Source organism: Notamacropus eugenii, chromosome 3 (assembly GCF_028372415.1).
Source record: "Notamacropus eugenii isolate mMacEug1 chromosome 3, mMacEug1.pri_v2, whole genome shotgun sequence".
In the NCBI taxonomy this organism is placed as follows: domain Eukaryota; kingdom Metazoa; phylum Chordata; class Mammalia; order Diprotodontia; family Macropodidae; genus Notamacropus; species Notamacropus eugenii.
The window spans coordinates 42,500,647-42,521,595 of NC_092874.1; the positions used below are offsets into that span (position 1 = coordinate 42,500,647).

The 20,949-nt window shown below is 41.4% G+C and overlaps 1 protein-coding gene across 1 annotated transcript in view; it reads left to right on the top strand.

Annotated features, from left to right (window-relative positions):
• Positions 1–18,644, top strand: part of SLC6A20 (solute carrier family 6 member 20) — a 60,215-nt gene extending 41,571 nt beyond the window's left edge. The window contains exons 7-11 of the mRNA XM_072651387.1: positions 1,309–1,471; positions 2,523–2,727; positions 3,776–3,935; positions 6,605–6,770; positions 14,114–18,644. Of these exons, the coding sequence (XP_072507488.1) occupies positions 1,309–1,471; positions 2,523–2,727; positions 3,776–3,935; positions 6,605–6,770; positions 14,114–14,263 (844 nt within the window). The 3' untranslated portion in view covers positions 14,264–18,644. The remainder of the gene's footprint in view (positions 1–1,308; positions 1,472–2,522; positions 2,728–3,775; positions 3,936–6,604; positions 6,771–14,113) is intronic.
• The last annotated feature ends 2,305 nt before the right edge of the window (positions 18,645–20,949 follow it).

The following is a 20,949-nucleotide window of genomic DNA, read 5'->3' on the forward strand; positions in this document are numbered from 1 at the left end:
TCATGTGCCACCCAGAGATTGTTGCCAACCCCCATGACAATAGTAAACTCAATTCTAGCCTTCTCTTTCCCCCTCCTGCCTTTCCACTGAACCCACTAGATCCCTCTTCATTGTTAATCAATTTTAGCATCATGAGATTTAGAGCTGAAGGAACTTTAAGAGGTCATTGGGTGTAGCCTCTTCATTTTAGAAGTGAGGAAACTAGAGAGTTTAAGAGATTTGCTCAGCATCACACACAAGTGACTCAATGGGGATTTGAACTCCAGTCTTCTAACACCAAATCCAGTGTCCTTTCTATCAGGCTAGGCTTCTTCCCAATCAGTGTGTCAGGCACTATGCTAGCTGAGGATACAAATACAGAAATGGAACAGTACCTGCCCTCAGGGTGCTTCCATTCTATCAACAAAGTCCCCTATATCTCTAAGTCCTCCTCATTCCCTTCACATTCTTTCTCTTTTCTGGGGTTCAATGAATCCCAGCCTTCCCCTGAAGAAATCAAGTCTCCCGAAATGCTTTTCAGAATTGGCTACTTCTTTTCTCTCAATCTTTAGCATACCAATTGGCATGCTCCATGTGTCCCATGCCCACTCTCAGACTCTCCCCCTCAACAACTTCTTCTAAAGTTTACTCCACCTGTCAGATCCTTGTTGCTAACATCTTGTACCTTCTAGGTCACTTCATCTCCTCTCTAGTCCCTTCACTACCTAACTCACTGTCTCCTATTCCAATCTTTATCCCCTTGCAAAACACAGTCTCCCAGTCCCTCATCCTCCTCTACTTCCTAAACCTCTCTTCAGTTTATCTCAATCATGCCATATATCCTCTTCCATTCTAAATGAATTATCCCCAGGGGCTGGGATTCCTAATTGCATCTTACTTCTTATACTTACTACTCATGTGACCTTGGAAAAGTCATTTAACTCCCTGCACACCAAAGTCCTCATGTATAAAAGTAAGGGGGTTGGATTAGGCATCTTCTAAGGTCCTTCCAGCCCCAAATCTATGATTCCATAATCTTATGTCACAGCTCTGATTATATAACCCTTATATGGGGGAGGAGGAGGAATGTGTCTCCTGAGTCACATAATACAAATTTCCTACATTTTGAAAGTACTTCTTATCTAAATAGGCCAATAATCAGACCGCAGGGGGGAGGGTATAAAAATCATACATCCCCAGAGAAGGCTGGTGACACATCAGCAAAAAGTCCTTTTCATCTTCCCAGGCATTTCAACCAACTCTTCCACCATAGTGGGTTTTATAAAGTTTATATAAGTGGCAACTAACACAGTGAACTTGACTCCCCAGGGTGATCTTGGTGCTGACTAATACCTTTGACCTTGAAGATGGCTTTCTGACCTCAGGAAACCTAGAGGAGATGAAAGCTCACCTAGCATCTGCCTACCCAAACGAATACAATGAAGTGTTCCCACAGATTAAAAACTGTAGTTTGGAATCAGAACTAGATACCGTAAGTGTTGCTGACAAAGTTTCTTTGTTGTCTTTTCCATGATGCCTGTTGCCATAAGCGAAACCTCATAGACTGTTGTGAGAATAGGTGAACTCTATCAATCATGAGCTCAAGAGATTAATTTAATGTTTGTGAATTAAGAACTAGAAATTTCTCACTAATATCATTCTTTTTTTAAAAAAATTTTCTTTTATTAAGAGGGGGGAGTGAAAGAAGGGAGGGCAGATTGGGGAAAGGGGTAATCAATGCATGCCATCTTGGAGTGGGGAGAGGGAAGAGATGAGGAGAAAATTTGGAACTCAAAATCCTGTGGAAGTGAATGTGGAAAACTAAAAATAAATGAATTTAAAAAAATAAAAAAGACACCCTCGTCATACTAAAAATTTATTTTTTATTTTTATATCAGCTTCATATCTATATATGTCCCTCACCCCTCTCTTCCCTATCCAGAGAGGTATCCTCTATAACAAAGAAAAAAAATAGTAAGGGAGAGAGAAAAACTAAGCAACACATCAAGTAAGTCTGACAGTATATACAATGTTCTATACCTATAGACTGCCACCTCTGCAAAGGAGGGAGGAAGGCTCGTTTCTTCATCTCTTTTTTGAGGGCCAACCTTGGTCAATATAATAACTCAGCATTCAGATTTTTTCACGGATGGTGTTCTTTCTATTTACATTGTTGCAGTCATCGGGTATATTGTCTTCCTGGTTTTCAAGACCTAGGATCATGCCATGCTTCTACCAAAGAGTTCTCAAAATGATAAATAAATTTGAGTTTGTAGCATCTCAAAATTCTGCAACACATAGTTAATTCTCATTTTTCATATGATGGACTCACTTAGGCACAGTGCCATTGAATGATTATGTTTGGTAATAATTCAAAAATAAACAAAATAGACAAAATAGACATGGAGCTCAAGGACTCATAAAGGAATGTCCTAGGAACCCAGAGAAGCCTAGGCCCCTGCACGTTTGGCTCCACCCCTGATCGGAACAATAAGTAGAGTTGGCACTCCTGATATAACATGGTGTCTTCTTCTTCTTGGCAGGCTGTCCAGGGGACTGGACTGTCGTTTATTGTCTACACTGAAGCCATTAAAAACATGGAGGTGTCCCAGCTGTGGTCGGTGCTATACTTCATTATGCTGTTGATGCTGGGGATAGGAAGCATGTTGGGGAACACCGCAGCCATCCTCACTCCTCTGACAGATAGCAAGTTTATTTCAAGCCACTTGCCCAAAGAGGCCATCTCAGGTTAGCTTATCACTGGGCACAATGTGCTAAGGATAGACAGACCAGTGGGCTTACACCATAAAGGACTGTCCAGAAGGGAAGTCCTCTCAAGTGACTAACAGTCATTTCTTCAGCAGTTAGTGTGATCCATGCATTGTGCCAAGTGTTGGGTATACAAATCCAAGCAGAAAAAAAAGGAGTCTCCACCCTCAAGAAACTTATTGTAGTGGAGGGATGGTGACATAAAAGGAAACTAGAGTAGGGGAGAGACAAGGATGTGGGACTGTGGCAGAGAAGAGAGGCTGATCTGGGTGTCCTCTCTACAGTGAAGTTTCTGGGAGCCATAAGCCAATCAGAAGGAAAGGCCACAGGGCAGGGGGTACTTCCAATGTGAGCACTAGTTCAGGGTGAAGTGAACTTCCAGGGGGGAGAGGCCATTGGTTTCTTTGATACAGTAGAGAAAGTTCTGTGGAGTCAGGAGTGTCACCTGGCAAAATGCTCTCCGGCCCTCAGTTTCCCCATCTATAGAATAAGAGGGTTGGGAAAAATGGCCCCTGAGGTCCCTTTCAGTCCCTTTCTGGATCTATGATGTCCAGAATTATCAGAAAAAAGTAGCTGGGACCTCATTTATGTTGGGGCTAGATCCTTGCAGCTGAATGTCCTCAATTCACATGAGTAACCAAAGGACACTTGCCAAAGAGGTCAATATTTATGCAGAAGGGGAAGAACTCTGATGGGACTATCCCAACCAGTAACTCTTAGGTAAGCTTGTCAGTTTTAACCTCTCTGCCTCTACAAAAATATTGCTATAATATGCCAAGATGGATGGATAGATAGATTGATAGATAGATAGATAGATAGATAGATAGATAGATAGATAGATAGATAGAGATAAGTAGTGGATATAAAACTACAGATGTTGCCTAGATGTTCATCATGCCAGCCATCCTTGGATGGATCACAGCTGATCCATTCATTCAGTGGGCTTGCCTCCCTCCCCAAGACTGCTGAGAGATGCCCAGTAAAATGAGACTTCCAGAAAGTTGAGAAGCTGCTCTTGTCCCCCCAGGTCTTATATGTTTCATTAACTGTTTCATCGGGCTGTTGTTCACCATACAATCAGGAAACTACTGGTTTGACATATTCAATGACTATGCTGCCACTCTCTCCCTGCTGCTCATTGTGTTGGTGGAAGCAATTGCTGTTTGTTATATTTATGGTCTAAGAAGGTAAGATTCTAAATCCCTTTCCCAGACGAATCAGCTAATCTGGGTGGAAAGGAGGTACAAAGAAGAGTAATTGTTTCACCCAGTTGTTGGATTTTCTTCCTTTTTTTCTTTTCCAAACAGCCTGTGGGGCAGGAAATAGAGAGAAGCCCACAATCACCCATTTCAGAGAGTCAAGTTGGGCTCCATCCCCTCTCCTAACTCCAGGTCCAAAGTTTTCTCTCTATACCTTACTGCCTCTAAAGCACCAGGATTTGGGATTCCTCAACATCTCAGGGAGGAGAACAAGCTTTTTTCTAATAGAAACTAACCCTGTTTTTTGAAGAACTTTATATCCAAATCATTCTCTGTTATTTCACTCCATTTCCCAGGTTTAATTGCACTTGACATCCTCTTTGCCCTTCACTTACTCTTCAAACTTGTTATCATTGTCAGCTTTTCTGTAAAATGGGGCTAATGAGAGCACCTACCTCCCAGGGGTGCTGTGAGGAGGAAATTAGATAAGAACTATTAAACATTTTGGAAAACATAAAGTGCCAAATAAATTCTAGCTATTATTATCATTGTTATTGTAATTGTTCAATCAATTAATGAGAACTTATTAAGCACCTACTATGTGCTAAGCACTAGGGCTACAAAGATAAAAGGGGGAACAGTCCTTGCCCTCAAGGAACTTCTGTTCTTGCAGGGGAGACCACATGTGTACTTACATGGAAGAGAAAGAAAGAAAGGGAGGGAGGGAGAGAGGGAGAAAAGAAGGGAGGGAGAGGAGAGAGGGAGGAAGGAAGATTTTTCTAGGTAAAGATAGAGTTGGGGTAGTCAGAAGGCAATAAGGACAATGATAGTGGATGGGGGGGGGGAGGAAAGAAGGAAGGAGGGAAGGAAGGAAGGAAACCAAATCTATGATTCCACTGGCATAGTAGAGAGATTCTCTGCTCTTCCAGTCAAGAGGGGCACCTTCTCTGCAATTTATCATCTTTGAGGGCTGCCTGGGACACTAACAAGTTAAGTGACTTGTCCAGGTTCATACTGTTGATATGTGTCAGAGGCAGGATTTCAGTCCTGGACCTAGGTCTTCTTGACTCCTACATGACTCCACTATCCAACACTGCCTCTTGTATTTCTCTCTCTCTCTCTCTCTCTCTCTCTCTCTCTCTCTCTCTCTCTCTCTCTCTCTCTCTCCTATCTATACACATGTAAATATACAAATATTTATATAAGAAGTATATTTAATATAATATACAAATATATATAGAGAGAGAGACATATACAGGGGGAAGAAAAGAAAGATTTTGAAGGGCAGAAGGCATCTAGAAGTCTTTCATGCCATAAAGCAGATAAATTTTACATAGAGTACCAAGCTTTCTGATGAGTTTGTGTCTATGGCCAAGATGAATTGTAGTCAGGGGCAGAGTTCTCCAGTTCAGGGTAGTAAATGTGACTAGAGACCCCCTTTATACAAATTCTTATGGCTTTGTGACCACAGCCCCTCCCCAGCAGAGAGGCTCTTTTTACTTCAACACAACAACTTTCTGTGTCCACTCTAGAAAGGTACCATGCTCCTTTTAAGTATAACCAACATTCATGATGGGCAGCTAGGTGGCACAATGGATAGATTCATCTACCTGAGTTTCCAGCCTCAGACACTTACTAGCTGTGTGATCCTGGACAACTCATTTAACCCCTGGTTGCCTCAGTTTCTTCATCTGCAAAATGGGGATAATAATAGCACCTAACTCCCAGGGTTGTTGTGAAGACCAAAGGAAAGAATAATTGTTAAGCACTTAGCACAGTGCCTGCCACAAAGTAAGTGCGATATAAATATTAGTTACCATTAATTACATTGAAGCAAAGATATCATTTTTCCCATCCAGGACCCCTTGAAGTCTGTTCACACCCCCAGGTTAAGAACCACTGGTTGAAGGATCTCTGAGGTCCCTTCCAGCTCAAAATCCTGTGATTGAATTTAATAGATGATGGTAACTTCAAGAACTCTTCATCAATGCTTTTAATTCCCTATTTGCTCCTCTCTCTGCCCCCTCCAAACTCCCCAAGTCAGAGGTACTCTCAGGTAATAAACTATGTCCCTTCTCAGTCTGCCCCTTGGTGAATTTGTTTATGAGCAGTGACATGGTTAGGGTACCATGGGTCACAAGAGAGAAGAAAGAGCTGAGGTCTGAGCCAACTGCCATTTGGTTAATGACACGTCGGGTCAAGGAGGACCATTTTTCTCTCTCCCTGTTTCCCTTCCAAGCCATAGTTTTCCACCTGAGCTCCTGCAGAGTCCCATTCAGAATTCAGCTTTATCAATAGGCAAATTCCTCTTGAATGTCCCCAAGGAGACGATTCTCTTCATCGGTTATTTGGGTTATAAACCCCATGTCACATTCTGGGTGCAACACCTCCCATACACCTCACCCCTATGCCAAACTAGGAAGGGATATAGAAGCTGGGGCTAAACGTAGATAACTGAACAAACTTGGGCATGGATCCTTGTATATGTGTGTGAGACACAAGTATAATGAAACATTTGGTGGTGCCTTCCAAAATAAGTATAAGTGATTGTGAATTGTCCATTGGGCTATCTAAGCCTCTTTTCCCTTCCCTTAGCTGGGATGGTTCAGACCTTCTCTTTTCCCTACCCCTTATTTTCATTCTGTTTTTTTTAATAGATTTGAAAATGATCTTCAAGTCATGACTGGGCGCAAGCCAAACTGGTATTGGAAAATCATGTGGGCTTTTGTAAGTCCCTTGCTTATCATCAGCCTATTTATTTTTTACATGATGGACTATATCCTCACAGGAACCCTTCAGTACCAAGCCTGGGATGCAAAACAGGTAAATGTCCCTTTCCCAAGGGGGTCCAGGTGATCAATTAGCCTCCAGCCCCACTGAGTCCTAGAGAAGTCAAGGGACCCACCCAAGGTTACACATAGGCAGGGAGTAAATGAAAGCCCTGGTTTAATTCATCATTTTTCTCACTGCCACACCATGTCTCCTGGCTATTACTCTGCTGAGTCCTTCAATATCACTATGGTCTCTTGTCACTGTGGCTCTGTGGTAGCAACATAATACAGTGGAAAGAAGGCTGGATTTGGAGTTAGGGACCCAGTTTCAAATCTGGACTTTGCCCCTTAATACCCATATAACCTGAGACAAGTCAACTTTACCCCACTGAGTCTATTTTCTCCTCTGGAAAATAAATGGCTGGACTAACCAACTTCTAAGAGTTCCTTCCAGTTTTAAATCTGTGATCTTTAACCCAGAATCAGGGGATGGCTTGCTTTTAGATGGGGTTCCTTCCTCTTACTCAGTTACTAGGACATTTGAGTCTTTTTTTTTTTTCTCACAAAACTAAGAAAAACAGCCTTTTCTCTTGGGGTATAGGGCCTTTGAATTAACTTCAACAGATACAGACAGTTCTCACTTTATGTAAGTGGACAAGTCCATTGACCTCTATGCTAGTAATGGGAATTTGCAACTTGGAAAAGGAAGAGAGAGAAAAAAGAAGGGCGCCTTGCACCCATGGAGTGCTGAGCCAAGGGGCAGGAGTGGAGAGAGAGAGAATAGTTCTGCACTGTCAAGTTAACAGGGGGTTTTTTTGAATGCAGATTTCTTTTATACTTTTTTATATAAAATTGAATTTGTGTAATGAGAATTTATACAAAGGGAGAACTGTCGGTATAGCCTTTCTGTCTTCAGAGTAAAAGCCTTGGGCCTTAAAGTGTGTCTAAATGCCTTTCTAAAATTTTTTTTCCATTTTTTTTTTATTTTTCTAAAACCTAAATACATACAATAAGAAAAGAAAAAGAAACATAAATTTAAATATTAAAACTTAAATACAAAATAAGAAAAGAAAAAAACTCATATACACAGCAGACCATAAGAGAGAATTCAAAATATATAACAATAAATTTCCATTTCAAGAAAATTTATATAATAAATACTTCATTCTGTGTTGAGCCATCCATCCTTTTTTTGCTTCCTCGTCAGTTTTCTTTTGTTGTCCGCTGGGTACTTCTTACTGTGTTCTATTTTTCTCCCTTTCCTCCCCCCTCCCCAGAGGGTTGCAATTAAGCATGAAGAGATTCCAAAATGCTTTACATGACTGTATGTGTATAATCTATATCTGATTGCTTACCATCCCAGGGAGGGGGGAGAAGGAGGGATAGAATTTGGAACTCAATATTTAAAAAAAAAACACACGTAAATGTTTGAAAAATTGTTTTAACATGTAATTGTGAGAGGGGAGTGGGGAGAGATAAAATATATTTTTAAAAATAAATAAATGCGGGGTGGAGCCAAGATGGTGGAGTAGAAAGACGCACATACGCTACCTCCGAACCCACTGCCCATAGAATATCTGTAAAAAAGAACCCCGGTGAATTCTGGAGCAGCAGAGGCCACAGAACGGTGGAGCAGAGGAGATTTCTGTTCCAGAGAGCCTGCAAACCTCTCGCAAAAGGTCCGTCGCTCTGTGGACCTGGAGCCCAGCCCTGCCTTGGCTGCATGGCATGGAGAGGAGCAGATCTGAGCAGGCTTTGGGGACAGAATCTCCAGCAGCCGGGCAGGTCCCTCCACCCACAGGTGACAAGGGTCAGTGAGAGGGTCTCTTTGGAGGGTCGAGAGGGGAGTGGGGTGCCCCCATAACTCAGGACCCCTCGGGAGGCAGCAACGGAGGCAGCGGCAGACTGGGGCTCCCCAAGCAGGCAGGAGCCTGGATCCATTGTTGAAGGTCTCTCCATAAACCCCCTGAGGGAACTGAGCCCCGTGAGGTGGCCCTGCCCCCACCTGAGCACCTGAAATTAATCTCACATTGAATAGCAGCCCCGCCCCCGCACCAAGCCCTGAGGCTGGGAAGCAGCATTTGAATCTCAGACCCCAAGCGCTGGCTGGGAGGATCCAGAGGCAAAGTGGGTGTGAAGAGAATATTCAGAAGTCAAGTCACTGGCTGGGAAAATGCCCAGAAAATGGAAAAGAAATAAGACTATAGAAGGTTACTTTCTTGGTGAACACGTATTTCCTCCCTTCCTTTCTGATGAGGAAGAACAATGCTTACCATCAGGGAAAGACACAGAAGTCAAGGCTTCTGTATCCCAGACCACTCAATGGGCTCAGGCCATGGAAGAGCTCAAAAAGGATTTTGAAAATCAAGTTAGAGAGGTGGAGGAAAAACTGGGAAGAGCAATGAGAGACATGCAAGCAAAGCATGAAAAACAAGTAAACACCCTGCTAAAGGAGACCCAAAAAAATACTGAAGAAAATAGCACCTTGAAAAATAGGCTAACTCAATTGGCAAAAGAGGTTCAAAAAGCCAATGAGGAGAAGAATGCTTTCAAAAGCAGAATTAGCCAAATGGAAAAGGAGGTTCAAAAGCTCACTGAAGAAAATAGTTCTTTCAAAATTAGAATGGAACAGATGGAGGCTAATGACTTTATGAGAAACCAAGAAATCACAAAACAAAACCAAAAGAATGAAAAAATGGAAGATCATGTGAAATATCTCATTGCAAAAACAACTGACCTGGAAAATAGATCCAGGAGAGATAATTTAAAAATTATGGGCCTACCTGAAAGCCATGATCAAAAAAAGAGCCTAGACATCATCTTTCATGAAATTATCAAGGAAAATTGCCCTGAGATTCTAGAACCAGAGGGCAAAATAAATATTCAAGGAATCCACAGAACACCGCCTGAAAGAGATCCAAAAAGAGAAACTCCTAGGAACATTGTGGACAAATTCCAGAGTTCCCAGGTCAAGAAGAAAATATTGCAAGCAGCTAGAAAGAAACAATTCAAGTATTGTGGAAATACAATCAGGATAACACAAGATCTAGCAGCTTCTACACTAAGGGATCGAAGGGCGTGGAATAGGATATTCCAGAAGTCAAAGGAACTAGGACTAAAACCAAGAATCACCTACCCAGCAAAACTGAGTATAATACTTCAGGGGAAAAATTGGTCTTTCAATGAAATAGAGGACTTTCAAGCATTCTTGATGAAAAGACCAGAGCTGAAAAGAAAATTTGACTTTCAAACACAAGAATGAAGAGAAGCATGAAAAGGTGAACAGCAAAGAGAAGTCATAAGGGACTTACTAAAGTTGAACTGTTTACATTCCCACGTGGAAAGACAATATTTGTAACTCTTGAAACTTTTCAGTATCTGGGTAGGGTGGGATTACACACACACACATGCACACGCACACGCACACACACATAGAGACAGAGTGCACAGAGTGAATTGAAGAGGATGGGATTATATCTTAAAAAAATGAAATCAAGCAGTGAGAGAGAAATATATTGGGAGGAGAAAGGGAGAAATGGAATGGGGCAAATTATCTCTCATAAAAGAGGCAAGCAAAAGACTTATTAGTGGAGGGATAAAGAGGGGAGGTGAGAGAAAAACATGAAGCTTACTCTCATCACATTCCACTAAAGGAAGAAAGAAAATGCACAATCATTTTGGTATGAAAACCTATCTTACAATACAGGAAAGTGGGGGATAAGGGGATAAGCAGGGGTGGGGGAGGATGGAAGGGAGGGCAATGGGAGGAGGGAGCAATTTGAGGTCAACACTCATGGGGAGGGACAGGATCAAAAGAGAATAGAAGTAATGGGGGACAGGATAGGATGGAGGGAAATATAGTTAGTCTTATACAACACAACTATTATGGAAGTCATTTGCAAAACTACACAGATTTGGCCTATATTGAATTGCTTGCCTTCCAAAGGGAAGGGGTGGGGAGGGAGGGAGGTAAAGAAGTTGGAACTCAAAGTGTTAGGATCAACTGTAATGTTCTTACCACTAGGAAATAAGAAATACAGGTAAAGGGGTACAGAAAGTTATTTGGCCCTACAGGACAAAAGAGAAGATGGAGACAAGGGCAGAGAGGGATGATAGAAGAGAGAGCAGATTGGTGATAGGGGCAATTAGAATGCTCGGTGTTTTGGGGTGGGGGGAGGGGACAAAGGGGGAGAAAATTTGGAACGCAAAATTTTGTGAAAATGAATGTTAAAAGTTAAATAAATAAATTAAATAAATAAATGAATGAATGAATGAATGAATGAATAAATAAATAAATAAATAGATGCCTTTCTAAGCCTGAAAGACTCTTTGAGAGGAAGCAGAGCTTCTTAGAGAGTATATAGTACTACTGCCACCTACTGACCAATCTGGATTTCTGCAAGAATTGTTGAAGCAGTACTCTACGTTAGTGTACTGGCAGCTAGGTGGTGCAGTGGATAGAGCACCAGTGCAGGAGTCAAAAGAACCTGAGTTCAAATCTCATCTCAGACACTGGACACTCACTAACTGTGTGACCTTGGGCAAATCACTTAACCCCAGTTGCCTCATCCTGGGTCATCTCCAGTCATCCTGATGAATAACTGGTCACTGGATTCAGGTGGTTCTGGAGGAGAAGTGAGCCTAGTGACCTGCACGGCCCTTCCTCACTCAAAACAAAGTCAAGTGCAAGTCATGTCATCATTTCTCTGATGGCTTGGTCTTCTTTGGGCAACGAAAGATGAACACATCAGTGGTTCAATGAGGATAGGTCTGTCTTCCCAACTTTGGAAAGGTTTCACAAATTGGATAAGGACATAGATATATTGTGAAGTTATACCAGGCAACACATCATGATACCAAGGAAAGGCTTCATGGTTATGGTGGCAGGGATACTGGAGTCCAAGGACTGAGGGTCAATCTTCACTACCTACTACTACCTGGCTGACGCTGAGAAAATCACTTTGTCTTGTTGAGTTTCCATTTACTAATATAGAAAATATATAATATAATATAGAAAATTAACTATTTAACTATTTACTAATATAGAAAATTAACAAGGGTGGCTTAGAGAGCTTCTAAGCTGCCCCCCCCCCCAGTTCTATACGAGTGATATTATGAGGCAGCCTCTCCCTCTAGGTCAATGGCTTAAGCCACCAATATTCTGAAAGATCAGCTCCATTTGAGGGTCACTTTTCTCTGCTCCCTCACACTTTAGACCAATATTTTGTTATATATGCTTTTGGGAAAGTACTCACATTTTTAGATCATATCCATCTCTCCTTAAATGAGATGATATTTGCAAAGAAGCAGCTATGTGGTAGGGCACTGGGCTGGGAATCAGGAATACCTAAATTCAATCTAGCATCAGACACTTACTAGCTGGGTGATCCTGGGCAAGTCACTTAACTTCTGCCTGCCTTGATTTCCTCAACTGTAAAATGGGCAACAACCCTCAAGATTGTTGGACCAATTGAGATGATAGTTGTAAAGCACTTAGTACAGTGCCTGGCACATGGTAGGCATTTAATAAATCCTTGTTTGTCTTCCTTCTTTGCTAAAACATTTTGCAGTGACTGGCACATAGTAGATGCTCAATGAACACTTGCTTCTCTCCTTTTGGTAATTCTGTGCCTCTGACCTCCCCTTGTTACCTTGACTTCTCTCTCAGTCTCTTTTGTTGGGTCATCTATATCAAGGCCCCTAATTGTGACTGTATCCCAAAGCTCTGTCCTGGGGAATATTTTTTTCTCCTTCAACACCTTCTCACTTGGTATCCCCACTAGTTCCTTAGAGTTTAATTATTATCTTAAGACAGACGATTCCCAGATCTATATATTAAATCCTAGACTCTCTCCTGGGATACAGCCATGCATCTCCAACTGTCTAATAGATATTCTAAACTTAAGCATCTCAAACTCAAAACATCAAAAACTGAGCTAATTATCTCTACACCCCCAAACCACCTCTCTTCTGGACTTCCCCATTTCTCTCTCAGGCAGCACCATCCTTTTAGTCACTCAGATTCACACATTATTCTCCACTCCTTTCTCCCTCTCCCACATATCCAATCAATGAACTCATGTTGTCATTTACAGCTCTCCAAAATCCCTAGTATCCTGTTCCCTTCTTTGTGCTCACATAGCTCCCACCCTAATTCAAGCCTTCATCTCCTCTCCTTTGGACTGTTTATTAGAATAGCTTCCTAATTGGTCTCCCTGCCTCAAATCTTTTCTCTGTCCAATTTTCTCCACACATCAGCCAAAGTACTTTCCTGAAAGTGCTAGTCTGAACATGTTACAACCCTACTCAATAAAGTCCAATGGCCTCCTGAGACGTCTAGCATCAAGATAAAGGATTAACCTCAAACTTAAAACTGCCTTAAGTCTGGTTTTTCAAATCTCTCCACAATCTGCCTTTTAAAATTTATCACATATTATGCCCCTCTCCCCATATTCATTTTTTTGAGGCAATTGGAGTTAAGTGATTTGCCCAAGGTCAAACAGCTTGTGTCAAGTATCTGTCAAGTATCAGGGATTTGAACTCAGGTCCTCCTGACTCCAGGGCTGGTGCCCTATCCACTGTGCCACCTAGCTAACCCTCATTTTTGCTGTTCCTAACACAGAGCATTTTATTACCCATCTCTGAGTCTTTGCATTGGCTGTGTCCCATGCCTGCAAAGTACAAACCACATCATCGTGTCCTCTCAGAATCTCTCAGTTCCTTCAGAACTCAGCTCCAGGGACATCTTCTACAAAAAGCCTTTCCTCCTTCACTTCCAACTCCTAACAATCTTCCCCTAAATTTTCTTTACCTTGTATTTATTGTCTTTGTGTTCATTTATGTACATACTGCTGCCTCCCCTTTCCCCCTCATAACATATAAGCTTCCTGAGGGTAGAAGTTATTTCATTTTTATCCATGTTTCCCCAGCAGCGCCAGGCAACAGTAAGCATTTCATAAATGTTTGTTGATTCTGCTACAAGCACATATCTAACTGCCTATTTCAAGCTAATTGCAGGAACCTCATTTTAAAGTCAGGAAAGACCTTAGGGACCAATCCCCATCATTTCACAGCGGGATCAGGTGGTTAAATCACTGTCATAAGGACACACAGCTAAGTGGCAGCCCTAGGGACTGCCCACAGGATTTGACCCCAAATTCAGGACTTTTCTCACTGTATCCTGCTCCTCAACATTTCCCACTAGAGTTCTGAGCAGAAATTCTCAGATTTCAGCCACCAGATTCCCAACAGGCTCTCAATATGGTATAAGATATCAGTTACCAAGAATGATAGCTGCCAAGGTCCCTTCCACATCATCGAGGGTGGTGGAAGGGTGTCCGTGTTTTCTCTCCTCTCTACCTTGTTTCCTGGTCACATTTTGTTTCTTGCTTTCAGGGTCAGCTGGTATCCAGAGATTATCCCGGTTATGCCTTGGCAGTGATTGGTCTTCTTGTGGCCTCTTCTATCATGTGGATCCCCTTGGGGGCTCTGGGAACCTTCATCAAGAACAGATGGAAAAGGGAAAACACATCTGCTATGGTGTGAGCAGCAGGACTCCTGAAGATGTCTTTTTGGAGCATTTGAAAGAACTGTGTACTCAGATGTCCGTTTTTGCATAGTCTATATTTCTAGATTTACTTTCTTTGAATGCCTTTTTATTTTTCTTTTTTAAATATGCCAGTAGTACTCTGGAGAAAGTCTCTCAACTTTCAGGGCTTTAAGGAAGAAATAGGACCATATGGCCAAAAGACAACCATTCAAGAAATCCCACAATCTACTCATGACTTCCACTCATTTGCCCTTCCCAGCAAGGTTAAGACTATTTGTTAGCAAAAGCACCTAAAGGAAAACAAATCTCTGTGAAGAGAAGAGATTTGAAAGTGACTTCCTTATCATTTGTGGCACTATCCTCTGGTGTCTGTTTATATGGGATGCAGTTGAATTCAAGTTTTCATTTTTTTCTTACAGGGGAAAAAGGCACAGCCCTAGGGAAAGTATGTGAGGGGAGCCCTGGCTCTTTGATCAAGTTAGCATGTTTAAGAGTACTCAAGAGAACCACAGGTGTCCCAGGGATAAAATCTTTTAGAATAAAAACAAATGGGCAGTTTCCATTCTGTAATATGGCATCTATTTCTTTAGAAGATTTAAGATGAAGATGGAAACTATTTCAATGATATCAGGAACTGCTAGGTAAAGAAACTCCCCCTACCAGCACTGGCAGGTTGACACCTCTGCAACTTCTAAGTTTTAGAGATCTAGAGTACTGAGAGGTTTGGTTCACGTAGCCATTATGTGCCAAAGGTGGGATTTGAGCCTAGGTCTTCATGACTCTGGCTCTCTGTTATGACATGGGTGACTCTTTGAGGAGTTGCCCTTCTGAATTTACCAACATGGTGCCAACAGCAAGGTCAGGTGGAACACAAAGCTAGAAGAAGGTATCCATCTGGGTGTTCATTGGGAGTCTCTTAATACAGATTCTTTTAGTTAAATCCACCGCCTTTTTTTTTTTGAAGAGGTGGGAGAATTGTCTTTGGTCCCTTTCTGGACAGAGTGGTTCCCCATCTCTACCAAGTCTGACTCTGCTAACCATCCTTAACCACTTGGGGTGATGTGCCATAGAACCCAACCATATCATGATTAGGCATCAGAGAAAGTTGTTAGTCATATGACATAAAGCATTCTCTAATAAAAATAAAGAACACAGCCATGAGGCCTACCATAATGTAGTACAAACCAATTATGGACCAGTATTTACTAAGCACTTACTAAAATTCTTATCATCATCATTGCTGCTCCGTTTTTATTATGATGAACTAGGAATGATCATAGAATTAGGATCCTAGAATTTAGAAAGGGTTTCTATGAGTAGATTTTGTTGAGGAGGTTGAAACTTTGGGGGAGACCAAAGTTCACATGACAACTTTTTGAAAAGATTACTCAACATTCACACAGCAAATACCTGCTGAGAACCTATTATGTGCATAGATAGTAAGGAGTGTCCAAATATGAACAAGCCATGATGCCTGCCCTCAAGGAGCTTAAACTCAGTTAGGAGAGACATAGATATATACAAGATAAAGTAGACTGGTCTCAGAACACAAGAGGGACACCATAATAGCTCTGAGGAAAGAGAATTCCATTTGAGGGTGCGGGAGTCAGGAAAAATTTCCTGGAGGATTTGAGCTAGATCTTGAAGGATGACAGCATTTCAACAGGTAAGGATGAGGGATAGAGGGGAAGGCATTCCAGGTAGAGGGAACTGCATGCACAAATAAAGGCACAAGTAGTGAAAATTGCAAAATGTGTGAGGGGACAGTGAGTGGTCCAATGTGGTGGTAGCATAAGCTGTTTGAAGGGGAAGTGAGTGAGATAAACTCCAGAGGGGAGACTGAAGTCAGTTTGTGGAGGGCATTTGGGTATCTATTTTGCTGGTGTCTATTTTTTTGCTCATGGAATATTCCTCTGAAGCAAGTAGAGGCATTAGAGATTCAAGTTTTGGTCTTTCTGTGTTTGAGAGCTAAATGGCTTTCTGCTCTTTGGATGCTTACCTCATCAGTACTCCTGGTGCCAATGCCTTAATGGTATATAACAAGCACATCTGCCTTTGAAGATACATGAACCAATCCTTTCTTGTGCCCAACTTTCCCTCCTTTAGCCCTTTCCTTGATCCTATTTCATGCTGTCACATCAAGCATCAAAAAGTTTCACATTTTGGGTGGAATGGTGGATGGAACATGACAACACAGTTTGATATGGAATCCACTGAAGTCTTCCAGCTCATCCACACATCCTGAAATTTGCTTTGTCTTGGGGGATCCCATTCAACCCGAAATCATGGTTTTTTCCTTCCATCAGCTGTTGTCAAGGACTGGACACAAATTTAGACTTTAAAGGAAAATGGTGTTTTGTTTATAAACCACATCCATATGTCAACATCTAAATGAGTACTGCCCTCCAAAATTGTCACCTCCATAAAAACCCATCCTGGAATTGCCAGCAGAGAGAGTTTGCCAGTCACACAAGAAAAGAGAAAATGAGATTGATGGAAGAGTCAGGAAATTTGGCTTCTAGGCCTAGCTTGGCTGCTTATTAGCTGTGGGATCCATTCAGGCCCTGAGATTTCTCAGCTAGAAAATGAGAGGGTTCAACTAGAGTCTCTCTAGAGTGCTTTGCTACTCTGAAGTTTTCGGATAATTAGAATCAGTTTTAGTACTTGGGGGTCACTTTCTCTTTCTCTGCTTTCCCCCAGCTGCTTCTCTCCTCTCCCAATCTCTTCTTTCCCTTTATGTAGTCTACAAAACTGAAAGAGATTTCAGAGGCCATTCTGAATTCTAATCCATTGTTGAATAAAAATCTGCATTATTAACATGCTTGGCTTAACAAAGCCCTCTAGTGAAGATGAGCCACTCATCTTCCTGGGGAAGTCCATTGGCATTAATTATGAGGAAGTTTTTCCTTTCAACAAACCTAAATTTCTTTGTAATTATCACCTATTGCTCCTAGTTCTGCTTTCTGGGGTCAATCTTCATAACAATCCTTCAAAAGCTTGAAGACAATTATCACAAACCTTCTAAGTTTCTTTTCTCCAAACTAAACATTCCTAGAGAACCAGCCTTGGGTCCTGCTGGAGGTGGTGTTGGTAAGACTGGCGTTTGAATCTTGCCTCAAAAATTTATGAGCTGTGTGACCCTGGGTAAGTCTCTTTAACCTCTTTAGCCTTAGTGCCATCACCTGTAAAATAGGAATAATAGCACTTACCTCCAACGGTTGTTGTGAGGGTCAAATGCATCATCTGAACAAAGTGCTTTGTAAACCTCAAAAGTCCTGTAAGTATCTTTTTAAAATCCCCCAGTCAATCTCAGTACAGACCTTACCATTCTGGTCTTCCTCTTTTGAATACTACAAGTTCCTCTCTCCCTTTACTCTCTTTGTCTACTTTGTCTGCTACTCTTTCCTTCTCCAATATCAGGCTTGAGTCAGCAGCTCCCCGGGCCAAACTGCAGAGCACTGTGGTAGTATTCGTAAGTGGCCACGGCACTCTGTAGGAAAGGAAGTGATGGGACCAGGCACCAAGAGAAAGATCTGTGGTAGACAAGTCCAGCAAAAACCAAACAGACATGAATTAATCTGCCTACTCAAGTGCTTTGAATATAATTGGCTGGAATTTGAAATTCCATAAGTAGAGAAGACCTTAGTGGTCACCTAGTCTAACCCAGACTCAGAGAGGTTCAGTCACTTGCCCAAGGCAATAGAAGATTTGGGATTTGAACTCACACCTTTTTGATGCCAAATTCTGGACTTTCCCCCTATAGATTCTAGATAAAAATGCCTGGGGCTTCAATTTGGACATTTGATTTTAGCCATTTGTAACAGGTTTAAAAGACCGAGATTAAAGCAACACTAAGCAAAGAATCCTCAGACCTTCCTCAAGAAATGCTTATTTAGAAGGTACTTGATAACGCTTTCCATACCACACAATAGTGGCCATGGTCAAGGTAATTGTAATCATTTCTGTCACTGCAAGACAAAAGTGTTTGCCTGATAATGTAGGATGGGAAAAGAAAATGCCAGCACTGGTTGATCATCACAGTCGTGAGCTGCCTCTTACTAGTTGTGTGACCTTAAAAATTTGTTTTCTCCTCCATAAATCGGGGATAATGAATACTATTTGTGCTGAGATAATGTATGTGAAGACGCTTTGTAAACTGCCTAAATTGTTCTATGAGCTGTTATTTTTATTGTGCTGAATATCATCGCCCCAGGCACATTCTAACCTAAGTCTATAGCAGACAGTACTGGCTTCTCAGGCGTAGGTGATAACCTGTCTTTCAATTTAATTCTAAGAAACCTTACAGATAGACCTTTCCTAAATTTGTGTTTATTAACAACTGACATTGTAAATAAATTCTATATAAATGTTTTGAAACGCCTGACATCCACTGATTGCACTGCACACTATCAGCCTTGACCTCAAGATTTGTCTGTCCCTGTAATTACACTGGACAAAACCACTTATTGTATCTGAAAATGACTGCCTAGGGGTTGGAGTATTAAGGGCATGACTAAAACTTGGGATGGTTTGCCTTGGATGATTTTGAATAGGAGATGGTATACTCTGAATTTATACAGCTTTCTGAGGACCAGAAAGCTGATCCTTAAAACCTACATGTCTCCCCCTTTTTTTTTTAATGTATGAGTCACTTGAAGCAATAATGGTTTTAAGTGTGCCTTCAACAAATTCATTTCTGAACTAGTTTAAAGAAACACAACGCAGCAAGAGTGTATTGAATTAGTCATTTTTTACAAGATGCTTCATGAGAGAAATCAGATTTATTATTTCTATTTTAGATGGAAATTTAATTCAACACTACAAGGCAGATGGGGCACTTTGATCTTAGAACCACAAACAACTCATTTTCCATGTCTTGGGGAGCAACAGGAATATGTAGTGGCAGCAGTGACACTATGTATAACCATTTCCTTTCCAACTTTTTATCTGCCATGTAATGTCTTCAAATGTCTCTGTTGCTTTGGTAATTTACAGGATGAAAGTGAAAACTGCCGGAGGCAACTAAAAAACAGTCAAGTTTAGAAATTCCCAGGTAACCACAGGCCAGGGCAAGAACCAAAGGACATTATTATTTTAAAATTTATTTTGCAAGGGAATCAGGGTTAAGTGAGCCCCAATTGCCAACCAAGTGCCAAGTATTTGAGGCAAGATTTGAACTCAGATCCTCCTGACTCAAGGGTCAGTACTCTATCCACTGTGCCACCTAGCTGACCCAGATAGAATTTTTGAGAAGCCTCTGAGATACATACTTTAAAGCCTTTAATGATATGGCTCCAGACATTTTATATTGGTTAGATTTTTATGAACTATTTTTATTATGCAAAATATTAACATCAGAACCTTCACTAACTGGGTATAACAACCAGGGTAGTTGACTTATAGGATAAAAGAGAAAGAGCTTGGAAGGACCTCAGAAGCCATGTGGCTCAATCTGATTTTAGAGATGAATGAGGTCCAAAGAAGTTGGGTCAGAGGTAGCTTTTGAACTCAAACTCTAAGATTCCAGTCAATGCTCTAACCACTGAATCGTACTATTGCCTAACTTACCATTCTTTGAAATCAGGATTCCTGTCCCCCCATGCCTGGAATACCTTCCTTCCTCACCTCCACCTCCTAGAATTCTCAGCGTCCTCTAAGGCTCAATTCAGCTCCTACTGGAAACCTTCCCTGACTCCATGTTAGTGCTCCCTTCCTAAGATCACATATATATTTGATGTCTCCCCAACAGAATGTAAGTTTTAGGTAATTTTAGGCCAGCAAGTATATTATTACGTAGGCACTTAATGTTTGTTATATTGAATTAAATTGTTTTGGTTCATGTAAGTCCTTAGCTGGTCTGGACCACAAACCTGCTTGCCTCACTTTCCTCAACTGTAAAATGAAAATAACACATGCACCTACCCCCATCCCCAGGATTTTTGTGAGATCTAAGGATCTAATTTGTAAAGGGCTTTGTATAGTGCCCAGTGCACAGTAGGTGCTATATATGTGCTAGGTATTATTACTGTTCCTTATAACCTATGGGTCAAATTTGGTATTTAAACCCAATTATGAATCCAGTGAAAATTATGGTCTTTGGATTCCACTCTTCTCCCAAACTTCTCCATCTCTCTCAAGAGCACAGCTGTCCTTCCAGTGACATTGTGCCCTTTTCCTTCTCCTTCCCCATCCCCATACCTCAGAGCCATACCACAGAACAAAGAATCCTTTTGATTGATTTTAGATAAATCTAATAATATGGATGAGGTTTTTACTTCAAAAGCATTATCTCTACTTTCTTGGCTGTGAGTACTCTTAAGCAAGACAGGCTGACCCCCTCCTCCATGTTTTAGAGGCGCTCTTCCAGAGATGCTGTAACCCAAACAGTTCAACATCTAACAGCCAGCCTTCTGGTGGTGAACCTCTCTCCAAGGTGACCACGGTAGTCTTTCTAGTTTGATAGGGTCTGTCTATCAGAACTCACACACACACCACCGGATCACCCCCACATGGTGCTGAGATGCCAGAAGACTTCAGTGAAGGAATGAGGATATAAAATAATATTTAATGACAACTCCAAATGCCATTTTATCCATTTCTTGTAACCTCCTGCAACTGGAGCACTAAATGGGTAATTGATACTGACAATGCATACCTGAGCTCATGACCAAGATCATCCACA